This window comes from Mustela nigripes, chromosome 7 (genome assembly GCF_022355385.1).
Source record: "Mustela nigripes isolate SB6536 chromosome 7, MUSNIG.SB6536, whole genome shotgun sequence".
In the NCBI taxonomy this organism is placed as follows: Eukaryota; Metazoa; Chordata; class Mammalia; order Carnivora; family Mustelidae; genus Mustela; species Mustela nigripes.
In genome coordinates this window covers 54,733,558-54,748,577 of record NC_081563.1, presented here as the reverse complement: position 1 = coordinate 54,748,577, position 15,020 = coordinate 54,733,558, and the positions used below count along the sequence as shown (strand labels likewise).

The 15,020-nt window shown below is 39.8% G+C and overlaps 1 protein-coding gene across 1 annotated transcript in view; it reads right to left on the bottom strand.

Moving 5' to 3' along the window:
• Window positions 1–715: 715 nt before the first annotated feature.
• CNRIP1 (cannabinoid receptor interacting protein 1) overlaps window positions 716–15,020 on the bottom strand; it is a 15,280-nt gene continuing 975 nt past the window's right edge. The window contains exons 2-3 of the mRNA XM_059407784.1: window positions 13,278–13,428; window positions 716–1,740 (exon numbers count right to left, since the gene is read on the bottom strand). Of these exons, the coding sequence (XP_059263767.1) occupies window positions 1,576–1,740; window positions 13,278–13,428 (316 nt within the window). The 3' untranslated portion in view covers window positions 716–1,575. The remainder of the gene's footprint in view (window positions 1,741–13,277; window positions 13,429–15,020) is intronic.

Below are 15,020 nucleotides of genomic sequence, written 5' to 3'. Positions count from 1 at the left end.
GAACCCAAATCCAAGGCATTGCTGTGCCCTGCTGGTAATATGGCCTCATTACAGGTAAACGACTGGGACGGATGGTTTGCCGCCCGCCTTGAGAATGCAGTTCCTCAGTAATCTCTCTCTCACACTCCCCCTATCCTAGCATATGCCTACAAGAAGTCTTTGCAGGAAGCAGAAAAGCAAATCCACAGCTAACTTCTCCCGACACAATAAATCTGTGCTGCCCAAATGAACAAGACAACACCGTTGCAGGGTAGTATGCTACTTTTCCAGAGGAAATGTTTTTCCTTCGTAGAGAATTTATCCTCAAACTGCATGGAGTGAGGGATTTGTGCCACAGAACTTGCAGGACCCTGGGGGCAGGCAAGGAGATCTCCATCCCGGTGCGCATTTGCTATGACAATAGCATGTCCTTGTGCAGCTCAGCTACATAGACTGGTGATGGGCATGGTCGTCACAGGAGGAGGCGTCGAAAGAAGTAGGGACAAGCAGTTTTTTTCACTGTCCACCAAGGGCCTGAGTCTCTGCTAGCCTTGTTAGAGCTGGCTGGAGGCCTCCTGCTAAATTGTCCAAGCTGATCTATGATGAAGGGTGCTGATTCTCCTCCAGGTGTAGCCTCCGTGCCCTTCAATGGAACAGGAGATCTGAATGGGGCTGGCCTGGAGACAAAGGTCACCGGCTAGACAGATATTGCCCATATGAAGAAGAAAAATCAGGGCATGATTTTCAATACCTTTATTAAGAAATATCAAAAGTTCATTACAGTTCCATACACAGTTTTACAAAGTTCAAGGGAAGGGGAATGGAGGGGTGCCATCATATGCATGTTTGAACGTTATGGCAGCTTGCCAAAAAGGTAACCCTACAACTTCTGTCATCTTGTTTAACAGTGGACCCCAGCCAGGCCTTTTCCCATTTCTACTAGGCCACAATATAATACCTTAAGCTACTTGAAAGAGTTTTAAGGTGTTATAAATACTTCTTAAATATTTGCCCTTTTATTGTCATGGTTGTTCCCTGAAGAAGCTGAACCATTTATACGAGCACAACACCTGAGTCCCACTTACTGCTGCGTGTCTTATATTATCACCAAGCCTGCCTTGGGGGCTGGATAACACCGCAAGTTACATGTTACCATATCACACTTGGGAGAGAACCCACACACGTTGTTACATTTTTTATTTAGCATTTAACAGAAAAAAAGGGGGGGAGGGGAATCACTCAATGTGGAAACAAAACACCACAGTCATTCAGTGGAATTATGAGGAATGGGATACGTCTGCCAATTCCACTGAGCTCCTCTCAAGCGGTCGACGGCATGACCAGGAACAACTGGATGCAGGAACACCAACACAGAACACAGCAAGGGATCTTCTCGGGGATGGTACACCACAATCTCTTATGTCAGGGACATGGCATCAGAAGGGAATTACACTTTCAAAGTAATCGGGGCCAGTAGGTCATCAGCACCCGAAGGGAAACAGCAATGGTGTCATGTGCCTTGGCGAAGGCTTGTGCTGGGTTATCTGAAAGTAGATTGTTGAAGAGATTGTCCAGCAACATCAGAAAGAGCCATCTTCAGAGGAAGGACTCCTTGTTCACCCACATGAGGCTGCGTGTCTCATTGGGCTTGCATTCATACTCAATGACAGAGAAGGGGCTTCCCCATTGGCAGTGATCTCGCTTGTGGTAATTGTAGAACTTGACTTGCCACACCGTCTCGAAGGTCCCAATGTCCGTGAACTGAGGGAAGAGAAACATGCGCCATAAAAACCTTGTTCTGCCATGAACGATAGCTAAGAATTCATGTTAGGGAAAGAGATCCTGCATAATCAAGGGTCAACAGTCGAGGCTCTTTTGGTATGCAAAGTTTAGGCCTTTAACTTTAATGAACTATTTTCCTTTATTATGTGAGCTATTTTCCTATAAGCCTTTTTCTCTATAATCCCATTGTACAGGTGACATTTGCTGTCATACTGTCTTTAATAAACATAACTCCCCAAATTTATCTGTTTTCCAGATTTAATTATTGGAAATAACTCTTTGAATCTCAGACTTTCAAAGCTTGCCACGAAGCGGGGTTAGGAAGAGAAGAGAGGGAATAGTGTTTGAGGAGGATCTTTTGGTGTCTATTTCAAAGGACTGTTATACAAAATAACAAAGGCACATTATCACTAAGCACAAGACACAACTACCCTTCCATCATTAATTTCACTTCCAGGGAAAAATATTTTCTTAGAAGCATTTGATTGTTAAAGACCCTACTTCTACTTTTAAAAATACTGTTGAGCATCTGTAAGTCAGGACCCCATGTCCACGTCTAAGGCTTCAGTTGTACATGGTCCAGAGCCATAATTGAGTATGTACTATGTGCTTTGCATGCACAAAACTTCATATGAGGTATGATTCTTGCCCTCAAGAAGTTTGCATTCTACTGCCAGAAGGTAAGCCCTGCAGATCACTGCACAGAATTCTCCTGAGCCCTAAGCATGCAACTCCCATGTAGCTGAGAAGAGGACACAGAATACCCTAGGGGCCACTTGGGCAGGTGTTCAAGGGGCCTGACCCTGCCACTGCCTCCTGGAGCTATTTAGGGGATCTGGCATTAAACATCATGATGCCTGTCGTTATTTTCTCCTCTGACCCTCTCCTGTCATGGGAGGAGACAGGGACTGACTTGGCAATGTTCTTAGACTTGTCAGGAGCCAGAAGACGTGGAGGGAGGCAGGGCAGTGAGCAATAGGAGTCTTACGCTTGAGGCCGCTGCAGGAGGAGGGTGATCAGGTGCTTCCCAGATGGCTTTCCAAGATGCTCTCAAAATTATATCCTGCACCATTGCCTCATCCTGCTAATTTGATCCCCAAACAGGGTTTGGCTTTCCTTTGGGATATGTGCCTGACTCCAAACAGTGGGTGACATACCTTGAGTCCCCAACTCTTTCCCCAGGTAGGAAAAGAAAGTATGTTTTTCTAGAGAATCATGGCTTAACAGTCTAAAGACCTGGAGTGGCTTTATTCACTATAGCTTCCAAGTGGAATCAACTCAGTGTTTCATCACTCACTTGGTCATCGACAAGTGTTAGTGTGCCTGTTGTTAAGGCGTTTTACTCAGGAAAAAAGAAACATGCTGATTCAGGCAGCAATGAGGACGGATCTCGAAGATGTGCTGAGCAAAACAACCCAGACCCTAAAGGATACATATGCTGTATGATTCCATTTATAATATTCACATATCTGTGTATCTATCTCTCTATCCATCTATCTATGCTGACAGGAAGCAGGAAGCCTCCAAGGTTACTTACAGTCTGGGGTGGAGGAAGGGATTAATGGTTTATGAAAATGAGCAAGAGGGAAATTTTGGGGGGGGGAAATGTTTTACATCTTGACTGGGGTGGTGATTACATGAAAAAGAAAAAAAAAGGCTAACATTTGAAAAAAACTTCAGATGTAATATTAGTAGTAGTTACAGAAAGGCAAACTTTGACTGAGGTGATTATTCACCTATTAACTCGGCGAAAATGTCTAAATACCAGAAGCAATCATTCGCCTTCGGGGTAATATAATGAAAATTGGTGGCATATCCATTTGATGGATTTATGTAGCCATTACACAGGAATTTAGAGTTCTTCATGTTGACAGAAAATGCTTAGAACAATGTCAACAAGAAAAAGAGGGATTAGGACAGTTTATATAGAGTGTGAGCTCAAGTGTATAAAATAAGATGGATAGAAAAAAAGAGAATGAAAAAATATTGTCAGTAAAGCTTTTAAGTAAAGGAATGGAGTGTTTTCCTATCTTTTCTACTTGGATTTTCTGCAATAAATATGTAACTTTTATAAAGAACATTTTAAATGGTGAAATGGATTTATCATCCCTAAAAAATTAACACACATTTCCCTCTAACCCTAGGGATTTTATAAATTCTATCAAGGATACATATATGCTAATCAAAAGATTCCAGCTTTGTTGACAGTAGGGTAGTGGTAGAAAGAATAAATTGAAATGTGTTTTATAAATCACCAAAATTTTTAAAGAGGGATGATGATGGTGATTAGTGCCATTATCATGATTTGACCAGCACAGAGCTCTGCTCATTTTAAGTGCAACTGAATTACAATGACTCCTAAAAATATTTTACATACACCAGTTAATTTTTGAGGAAAGCAGCTTGAGACTATGCTAGGGAAGTGGGGGAAACAAGATTATCTTGAAAGATATACAAGAATATCTTGAAAGATATTCAAGAATATCTTTCTTGAAATAGATATAAATAAAAGTTGGTTGTAAAAGCAAAAACAAAGATTAAGACCACAGGCAAGAAAAACCCAAAGACACGACACTGTGTCTGAATAACCTTAAAATTAATGAAGTCTCAATGTCACAGTGATGTGGGAAACAAAGGCATAAGAAAAATTATTAAATTTCCTACTTACTTACAGCCCACTGACAAGTCCATGAAACAGGCAGAATGACATTCCTCTAGGAAATCAGTAGCCTGGATGTTAATACTTTGCTAAGGGCAAAAGGCATTCTGAGGCTGGTCCCCCAGGATCCTATAAGTCTGCTTTAACATATAAAAATTTCTTAGGAAACTTCCTTCATCTCTATTCCCCAAGATACATGTTGGTAGTTATCTTCCAAGCCACCCAGAGATATACATCTGAAGAGTCTTGTGGCTGACTTCTTACTCAACAGTTATAAGTGACCTTTCCCTAACAACAGCCAGACCCCTAGGATCCTGGAAACGTTGTTTCCAAAACACGTTGGAGGCTTCCCTATCCCTCACCCCCTCCCAACTTGAAAGTATATAATGGGTCACTCCTCAGGACCACAGTGCAGCTCTTTCTGCTTATAGGTCCTGTTCCCGTGCTTTAATAAAAAAACCATCTTTTTGCATCAAAGATATCTCAAAAATCCTTTCTTGGCTGTCAGCTTGGAACCCTAATGTCTTTCCTACATCGACAGTTCTCAGTTGACACAGGAGACCAGCATAGAAATCTGCTGACAGCAACAGTCAGAGCTAAAGGTATGGAATGTTCAGGTGCTTTTATTTTGTTTTTGTTTTTTTCTCTTTTACTAGTGTTGGGCCCAAGGTCCTTTTGTAGTTAACTACTGCTAAATATGCATCTATTTTCCCATGCCTTAGTTGTCCTAATCTCCCATTAGCTTTCTTCCTGTTCTTTCTTCTGGAATTCTATTTCCAGGATGCCTCACCACCTAGCTCAGAATTTCTTCTCCTCTGATGTAGGAGCAGATGGGATCTTGAAAGCTGACATTCTTCTTAAAGAACAGAAGCAACTACACAGGCTCTCCGCTCTCTCCCAACCCATCTGTGCCTTCCAAGGAAAACGTACACAGGCAGGCTCCTTGAGTGATGCAATTCACACACAGGTAGGATTTTGTGCATTTGCATAGCATTCTTTATTTTATACAATACCTTACATATGCCATTCTACTTTGGTCTTTTGACTAGTTTTAGCTTTTCCATTTCGTACAGAAAAGAACTAAGATTCAGAGAGGTTAACTGACTGCCGTAGGTCTAGACTATGTAGCCGTGATAGGAGAAGGTCAAGAACAATGACAGGAGAAGGTGAAGAACTTAGGTTTCCTAATTTTTATCTAGAAACTATTATCATGATATCGAACTGCTTTTAGAAGCAAGTAAGAGTTAATGAACAGCTTTTCTCTATTCTCTGAATGAGAACATGTATGGATTGCCATATATAGAATGCTGTAGGGCACTACTGTGCACTGAATGTGTGCATCTCCCCAAATTCACATGTTGAAGCCTCCATCTCCAATGTGATGGTATTTGGGGGTGGGGCCTTTCAGAAGAAATTAGGCCATAAGGGTGGAGCCCTCGTGAATGAGATTAGTGCCCTTGGATGATAGGAGAGGGATGATCTCTATGCTTTTTCATGGGAGGATACAGCCAAGAAAGCAGCTGCTTGAACCTGCACAAGGGCGCTCATCAGACACAAAATCTGCTAGTACCTTGGTCTTAGACTTCCAGCCTTCAGCACTATGAAGAAATAATGTTTATTGTTTAAGCCAGCCAGTCTATGGTATTCTAAAAGTGACACTCCACTATAGACCTGGGCATATTACTTGATAGTGTCCGTACAAGTTGCAAACTTTGGGATGTTTTTATTTTACAACTGATACGGGAGAGAATCGTCAGATTCCAAGGAGAGGAGATTCATCTGTCATCTTCTGTAACAAGGAATCTGAAAAGTTTATTTTATTTTATTTTTTTAAAAGATTTTATTTATTTATTTGACAGACAGAGATCACAAGTAGGCAGAGAGGCAGGCAGAGAGAGGGGGGAAGCAGGCTCCCTGCTGAGCAGAGAGCCCGATGTGGGGCTTGATCCGAGGACTCTGGGACCATGACCTGAGCCAAAGGCAGAGGCTTTAACCCACTGAACCACCCAGGTGCCCCAAGAAGTTTATTTTAAATAAATCCTATGGTCAGGGTACCTCGTGGCTCAGTCGGTTAAGCATCTGACTTCAGCTAAGGTCATGATCTCAGAATCCTGGGATCGAGCCCCGCATCAGGCTCCCTGCTCAGTGGGGAGTCTGCCTCTCCCTCCACCCTGGTCATGCTCGCTCTCTGGCTCAAATAAATAAATAAAACCTTAAAAAAATAATAACTTCTATGGTCTTACAACCAGTTAGCTTAAAATCACTAGAATACCTCTCACCACTCACCATGCCACTAGAGACATAGGAAATTCACAAGAATAAGGTCACTCAGGAATCCGTTGACTTGAGAGCTTAGAACAACCTTATCATATCGATAGAAACACAATGTTACCTCACTGGTAAACACATTCATTACAATAAGCATCTGTGACTTTTTTTTGTGCGGCGTGACCTATGAATTCTTACCGGATTCCAAGCCTCTCCTACTCCTGTACTGCTTGATGTTTTATCAGTAAATACATGTTTTCCATGTCTCTTAGAACTAGATCGATAGAATAGATAGGACTAAAAGTTCTGAGAGTTACAAAGTACGCTTAACTTTGTAAGAAACTGTCCAACTTTTCCTAAGTGATTGCATCATTTTACATTCCTCCCAGCAACAAGAGTTTTAGCCGCTCTCCATCCTCCCCGACAGCTGGCCTTGCCAGCCCTTTAGTCAGTCTGGTGTAAAGAAGAAGAAAGATATTAAAGAGTAGAAATAAATGAAATAGAAAAGAAAAACACAGTAAAGAAAAAACTATAAGGGAAGACTCTAGAAAAGAAATAATGTAAAAAAAAAAATGCAGTGAAACCAACATCTGGCTTTTTGAAAAGGTCTGAAATATTGATAAACCCCAGGGGCACCTGTTTGGTTCAGTCAGTAGAGCATGCATCTCTTAATGTTAGCGTCAGGAGTTTAAGCTCCATACTTGGTGTGGAGCCTACTTAAAAAAAAATTAAAAAAAAAAAAACCCTAGAAAAACTGAGCCAGAAAAAGAGGACAAATTACTGATGTCAGGAATGAGAGAGATGCTACAGCTATAGATCCCAAAGACCTTAAATTGGAACTTTATACCCATACAATTAATGAAATAGACAAATTCCTTAAAACACACAAACTATCAGTTGACCTCTATGTACTAAGGAAATTATATCTGTGGTTAAAAATCCTTCCAGAAAAAAAATCATAGGCCCAAATGGCTTCAATGATAAATTCAGACATTTAAGGGAAAAATACCAGTTCTACATAAATTCTTTCACACAATGGAGGAAGGAAAACTTCTCAATTTATTTTATGAAGCCAATGTTAACACCATAACTTGGCAAGGATATTACATATAAATGAAAATTGCAGACAAAAATTCCTCATGGGCTTATGCATACAATTTGCTTTTAATTTTTATTTGTTTGAATTAGTAAATGAAATCCAGCAAGAGTCTTTTACAACAGTAACAAGAAAGTTTTATCCTTGGAAGTCAAGGATGGTTCAATATTTTGAAATCCTTTTAATTCACCATATTAACAAAAATAAAGGAGAAAAGCTATTATCATCATACCCATGGCTGCAGACAAAGCATTTGGTAGTCCAACATCCATTCATGATAAAAACTCTCAGCAAACTAGGAATTGAAAGTCCCTCAATCTGATTAAAGGGCATCAATAAAAAAAACCTATAGACTATAGTTAACATCACCCTTAATGGTAAGACTGAGTTCTTTCCCTATAAGATGGGAAGTAAGACAAGAATATCAGCTCTTACTATTCCTGTTCAGCATTGTGTTGAAAGTCCTAACCGGTACTTTAAGGCCAGAGGGGGGGAAAAGGGAAAGTAAAACTGTTTCTATTTACAGGTGAACAACTGTTTGCAGAAAATACTAAGCAATATAATAAAAAGCTACTAAAATAAGCGAATTTAGCAATTTTGTAAGATACACTATCAATTTATAAAAATTGCTGTATTTCATAAAGAAATACACTAGCACTGAACAACTGGTTGTTTTTTTTTCCTACAGAAACTGATTTATTTTTCTTTCTTTTTTAATTAACATATAATGTATTATTTGTTTCAGGATTATTTTTAAGTATTTCACCAATTTTGTAGGTGAAAATTGGCATTGCACTATTTGTATTTTTTTTTAAACCAATAGTGAATTTAAGCCATTTAAAAATACAGTTATTGGTTATTTGTATTTCTTTTGTGAATTGCCTATTTATATATTTTTGCTTATTTTCCCATTTCCCACATCCTACTGTTATTTTTTTCTCACTAGCTTCTAAGAATTCTTTGTATATTAAGTTATAGATCTTGACAAATGGCTCTACAGAGCTGACACACAGGAACAACTTTTCTATTTGGCAGGACATGCACCAGCTCACCTACCTCTGCACACAGAGCCTCCTAACAAGCTCACATAGCTCGTTACCTTATTCCTCCTAACTGCCACCAGTCTCCCACTGAAGAGGGCCAACAAAAGGGGAAGAACGGTATGATGTATGCAGGCAGAATCTCCACCTGGATTCTCCCCCTGGAGGGACTGACTGGGGGATCAGTCACATTAAGGTACAAGTCAACACTGCTGTTTGAAATGGGGGTTGAGAGCTTTAAGAGCTAGGTAATTCATTCCTGCTACCAGGGCCTCAGGAAATATCTGAGTAAAGAGATCACTGCCATCAACCTAAGTCAGATATCAATGGATACTTCCTGACTTCAGCTTCGGTGGGCGGTAAAGGGCTATGGAAATTCACTGCAGGCCGCAAGCCAAGTCCACCCAGGCAGTGGCTGAAAATCAAGGCAGTGTAGCCTAGGAGACTGGGCATATGACATATAAAGCTTTCACCAATTGTTACTTGCCTTTTAATTTAAATTCTCTTAATGGAAATTTAATTTAATATCATGATGTCTGACAGAAATTTTACAGTGCATGTAATCAAAGCTTTCAATTTTTAGCTTTGAAGATCTATTTCTTTTAGGTTTAAATTAATTATTTTCTTATCAATTTTTTTAAAAAAGTTGACTTTTGAGTTAACTCCTTGATCCACCTGAAATATATTTTAGAGTATCATATCAGGAAAGAAAAACAGTGATGTTTCCCCCAAATAGCCAATAATTCCAGTATTATTTATCCAAATATTTAAAAACAGAAAAAAATACTTTTAAGTAATTTCACACTGCTAAGAAGTTGCTCTTGTATATCCTTAATTCAACGTCCCTTACTGGATTCCCCTATCTGTAAGTTGGATTATTTGGACATTTCAAGACTTCCTTATTGTACCTGAAAGTGTGGTTATGTCTTTAATGTATAATACTTAAGCCTGAAACATGGATGACAAAAGTCATAAAATAGGTTCAAGGCTATATGAGCCTTTCAATACTAGAATGAAATTTGAATTTAACATTAGATCTGTTGACTTAATCAGGAAACCTTCTCTAACCTCTATTGTTTTCCTTAGAATCAGTCTATTACAGATGAGATACAAATACAGGGCCAATGCTCACATCAAAAGCCACGTGATCATTGTTGGAAAAATCAACTGTCAATCACTAACTTCTAGATGTGCACATTCTATCTAAGAAACCAGGCTTTCCTACTGGAACTCAAAATGCTAATACCATCTTAAATCCTTTGTAAGATGATGTACAAGTGTAAGCATAAATCAATTTTCAATGAAAGTTAAGTAAAATCTAAAATTATGAAAAAATCAAAATAGACTGTCACCTCTGGAAAAATAATGTTCTCAAATTTAAATATAAAATATCACAAAGGAAAATGAGAAATTTAAATGGATTATGTTTCTAAACAATGGAAAATATAAGCAAAGCAACTCTGAGAGAAATAGGATAGATAGGACAGATTAAAGAAAAATCTTTACAAGGACTCTGATTTTTTAAGATTTTATTTATTTGAGAGAGATAGAGGGGGAAGGAGTGCATTGGTGTGTAGTAGGGAGAGAGGCAATGGGAGAGGGGGAGAGAGACTCTCAAGCATGCTTGGATGCTGAATACAGAGTCAAATCTAGGGCTCAATTCCATGACCCACAGATCATGACCTGAGCCAAAATCAAGAGTTGGAGGCTGAACCAACTGAGCCACTCAGGCGCTCCCAGAACTCTGATTTTTAAAAAATAACCTCAAAAGAAATACTAGCAAAACATGAAAGAACCAATTTACACACACAGAAGTAAAATTAAATGTTGAGATGTTCATTCTTGTCAGTGAGAGTAAAAAGTAAACTAGGAAATTTGTTTTTTAAAATAATTCCCAGTGATGTCATAATTATAGCAAACCCAGTAGACTTCTATATTGCTGGTAACATTGTAAAATGGTACACACAATATTTAAAAAAAAAATACCCGAAATGGCCATATGTGGGAACAGTTATAAAACTCATTTCTTTTGGGGACACCTGGGAGGCTCAGTCAGTTAAGTGTCTGTCTTCAGCTCAGGTCATGATCCCAGGTCCCGGGATAGAACCCTGCATGAGGCTCCAGGCTCAGCCTGGAGTCTGCTTCTGCTTCTTCCTCTGCCCTCCCCCCATGCTCTCACTTTCTCTCTCCCCCTCCACAAATAAATAAATAAATAAATAAATAAATAAATACAATCTTTAAAAAAAATTTTTTTGTTCCTCTTGCCAAATAATTTTACTCCTATTGAAGTAGTGGCACAGAATAATTCATTATAACACTTCTTATGATGAGAACAGCAGACATATCTAACATCTGAGGAGCAGTCTAATCAATACAATACAGCATGACAGAGTCTTATGGTGCCATTGAAACTGTAACAATAAACATGTAAAATGTTGGGCAATTACATAATAAAATGGTTGCAACTATAAAATGTATATATGTGGAATGGAATCTGAAAATGAACAGACAGATTCCTGTTGCTTTAAAAATTGTTCAGGGCACCTGGGTGGCTCAGTGGGTTAAGCCTCTGCCTTCTGCTCATGTCATGATCCCAGGGTGCTGGGATCAAAGCCCACATCAGGCTCCTTGCTCGGCAGGAAGCCTGCTTCTCCCTCTCCTAGTCTCCCTACTTGTGTTCCTTCTCTTGCTGTGTTTTTGTCAAATAAACAAAATCTTAAAAAAAAATAAAACATTTTCAAATTTCTGAAATTTGTACTATTTAACATTTTTTAAAAAATCATGCAAATCCCTTGAGATGCCAGGATATATTCCCAGCCCTTTTCTCTGTATCTTTGCCCAAACAAAAGGAATCCTACAGGGACTTGTTGGCCTTCGGTCCAATGGGTGTGTTACTAAATGACAGTATTTCAGAATCTGACTTTCTTCATCACATAACTAGTATCATCCCCTTAAGGGTAGATTTGTAGTCCTTATACCCCCTTAGAGCTGAAAGGGGCCTCAGAGATCAGGGAATGGATCCACATATGCCGCTCTGGCTTTATCTTGAGCTAGTCTCTGCCTCACTCTCCGCTCCACCCACGCTGGGCTTCTCTCCATTACAACACATTATGCTCTCCCTCAGCTCGTGATCTCTGTAAGTCCTCTTTCCTCAAGTGTTCCCTCTTCTCTCAGTGCTCATCTGTTTATTTCTTTCTCAAAAAAACCATCCTCAAAATCTTGAATTAGACCCGTGATATATGCTCCAAGGGCATGCTATTTTTTTTTTTTAGTCCATTTTGTATAATAATAACTATTTACTTTATTATTGGATAATCACATAGTCTGTTTTTCTGCTCTGGATTAGAAGCCCCATAAAGCCAGGAATATCTATTTTGTTCATGAATCCTCTTTCTGTGCCTGATGGGTAAGAAATGCCCATGTGTTTGTGTTGAATTGAGCAAATAAAAAAATTAATAGAAGAGAAATCTAAAAATACTAAATAAAATATGAGCATGTTGAATTTAGTGACATATTTTTTAAAATGCAAAACATTTAAGTGGGGTTTATTTTAGGAAATAAAGGGTAGTGTATTATAGAATTATTACATTAGCATATCAAAATAGATCAATTATCTCCATACATGGGAAAAGAAATTAGATAAAATTCAGCACATCTTCCAATTTAAAAAATGTCTCAACGCACCTGGGTGACTCAGTCAGTTAAGTGTCTGCCTTTGGCTCAGGTCAGGATCTCAGGATCCTGGGATTAAGCCCAGCATTGGGCTCCTTGCTCAGCAGGGAGTCTGCTTCTCCCTCTCCCCCTCCCCACCATTCGTGCTCATGTGCTCGCTTTCTCTCAAATAAATAAGCAAATAAAATCTTTTTAAAAAATGTCTCCTAGTGAGCTAGAAAAAGGATGCTTTAACATGATAAATATTTAAAAAACTAACATTGTATCTAACAGTGAAACCCTAAAGACAAGGATACACCTTACCACCATTAGTGAGCACCATTATTCTAGAAACACTAGCCAATGCAGTAAGGCTGGAAAGAAGATTCAGAAAATGATAGTTGTATGTAGATATAACTGCCAACTTGAAACACTTAAGATTAAATGGAAAATTTGAGTAAGCAAGTTCAGTAAGGTGGCCAGTTTCAAAATACATGAACCCATAATAAAAACAATACATTTAAAACCATTCAGTATTAGCATAAGAATAGACAGATGATGGAATAGATTAGAAAGCACAGAAAGATTTTTTTGCTTTACAAGAAATTACTATGAAACTGACCATTAAAGCATGGATTTAATGAATTGTATTGGAATATTATGGACAAATAGATTCTAGTATGAAACTTTGAGTTAAAATTTCATAATTTTATAATATTTCCTATCATTTCTTAAAGGGATATACTGATTGCTTTCTTTTCCATGGTTTCCATTTGCCCTAACACCCCCATGCAGACCTTACCGGCATTGTGATCTGGATGGGTTGTCGCTCTCCACTCTTGGTTGGGGCCACACCTTCTGTGTCATATGTGCCCGTATAAACAATTCTGTCCCCATCAGGCTCTTTAGACTTCAGCTCCAGTGGGACAACCACACCACCAATGGAAATGTTCCTGCAATGGACTGGAGTTCACTATATACAGTAGGAATAAACTTAGGCACCCTGTCCTGGTCTGGACCATAACCCCAGGCAGGAATCCTACAGAGTTTGGCTAAAGGAGACTTCTGGTGGGGTACAAACTTCTGAAAGATCAGGAGGCTTGAGTTTGCCAACTTAACAGTCATGTGACCCTAGACCAACTACTTAATCTCTCTGGTCTGTCCTTAGTATTTCATCCAGAATATTTGTACAAGACTGAGTTGGACTCTATCGGTCCTCCTCTATATTTTCTTATCTGTGGGATTATGAAAAACTTACCTATGCCCAGCCTCATCCCAAACCCCAGAATTTAGAATTCAATGTGGTCAGGTATGGTTCAGGCACTGGTAAATTTAAGTTTCTCTAGGTGATTCTAATGTGTAGGTAGGGTTGAGAACGACTGAATTAGTTGTCTAATGATTTTTTCCTGTTCCAACAATCAGAGATCCCATGATTTGGGGCACACAAAGCCAACCACACAATCAGAAATTCTCAGCAGCATCATTCCTTTGCGCTAAGGTAGTGATTCTCAAGGGAGAGCCCCTAAACCAGCCCTGTCAGTATCACCTGCTCATGTATTAGAAAACAATGTTTAAGCCCAACTCCAGACATAGTAAACTGGAAACTCAAGAGTGGGGCTCAGGCATCTGTGCTTTAATAAGCGTTTTAGGGGATTCAGATACTCAAGCTTAGGAACTACTAGGTTAGGGCAATGAAAAACCCTTGATAAAAAAGTGTAAATAGAAAAAGTAGTTCTGTCATAAACACAAATTCATTTTAGATTAGTTAAAACAAAACAGAGAACCACCTTGAAGAAAATGGAATAGAGAACAGATAACTTGGGAGAAGAGGTTGCCAGGAAAGAAGGGAAAGGAAAAGTCGGGATCATATGGGGCTGCACAGAACAGTGGGAAATGTGAAGGCTACCTTGGCATGGGGTTGGGGGGAGGGGTGTCGGTGACAAGCAGGTGGACCAGGAGCACCAGAAAAAACCCAGTGTGGTTCTAACACCTAGACGGCCAACACAGGTTTATTGAATTAATGCCCATGGATGGAGACTGCAGCTATAAAAGGTATCTGGTGGACCCATAGCCCCTCCACAGCCAGCTTCCACATTAGACTTCACACCATGTTTAGGTGGAATCTGAGAGGTAAAGGCCCCCATCCCTAGATACTTCTCTATAAGCCACAGCACCCTTCCATACTGACTTTCTAGCCAGAAATCCAGTGGGTGCATCCAACTGTGGTAGCAGGGAAGAGGGAATCCCTGCCACGAATAAACCAAGAAACATCCTTTTGTTGCAAGGATGGGGGGGGGGGGGAATCCCAGGCACCATTACCAGGATGAACAAACAACTCAGGAGAAAATGAAAAACACCTGGCAAGGAAAACGGCGAAACCAGACCTAAGCAGAGGCGGCTGTGCTCTAACTTGTGGCTGTTCCTCCAGCCCCAGGGTCTCCAGCTACATAAGGGTAGACGGATGGTGGAGTAGGGAGCATCCCTCACGGAGCCCCAATAAATACCCCCCCCCCCCCCCCCCCCCCCCCCCCCCCCCCCCCCCCCC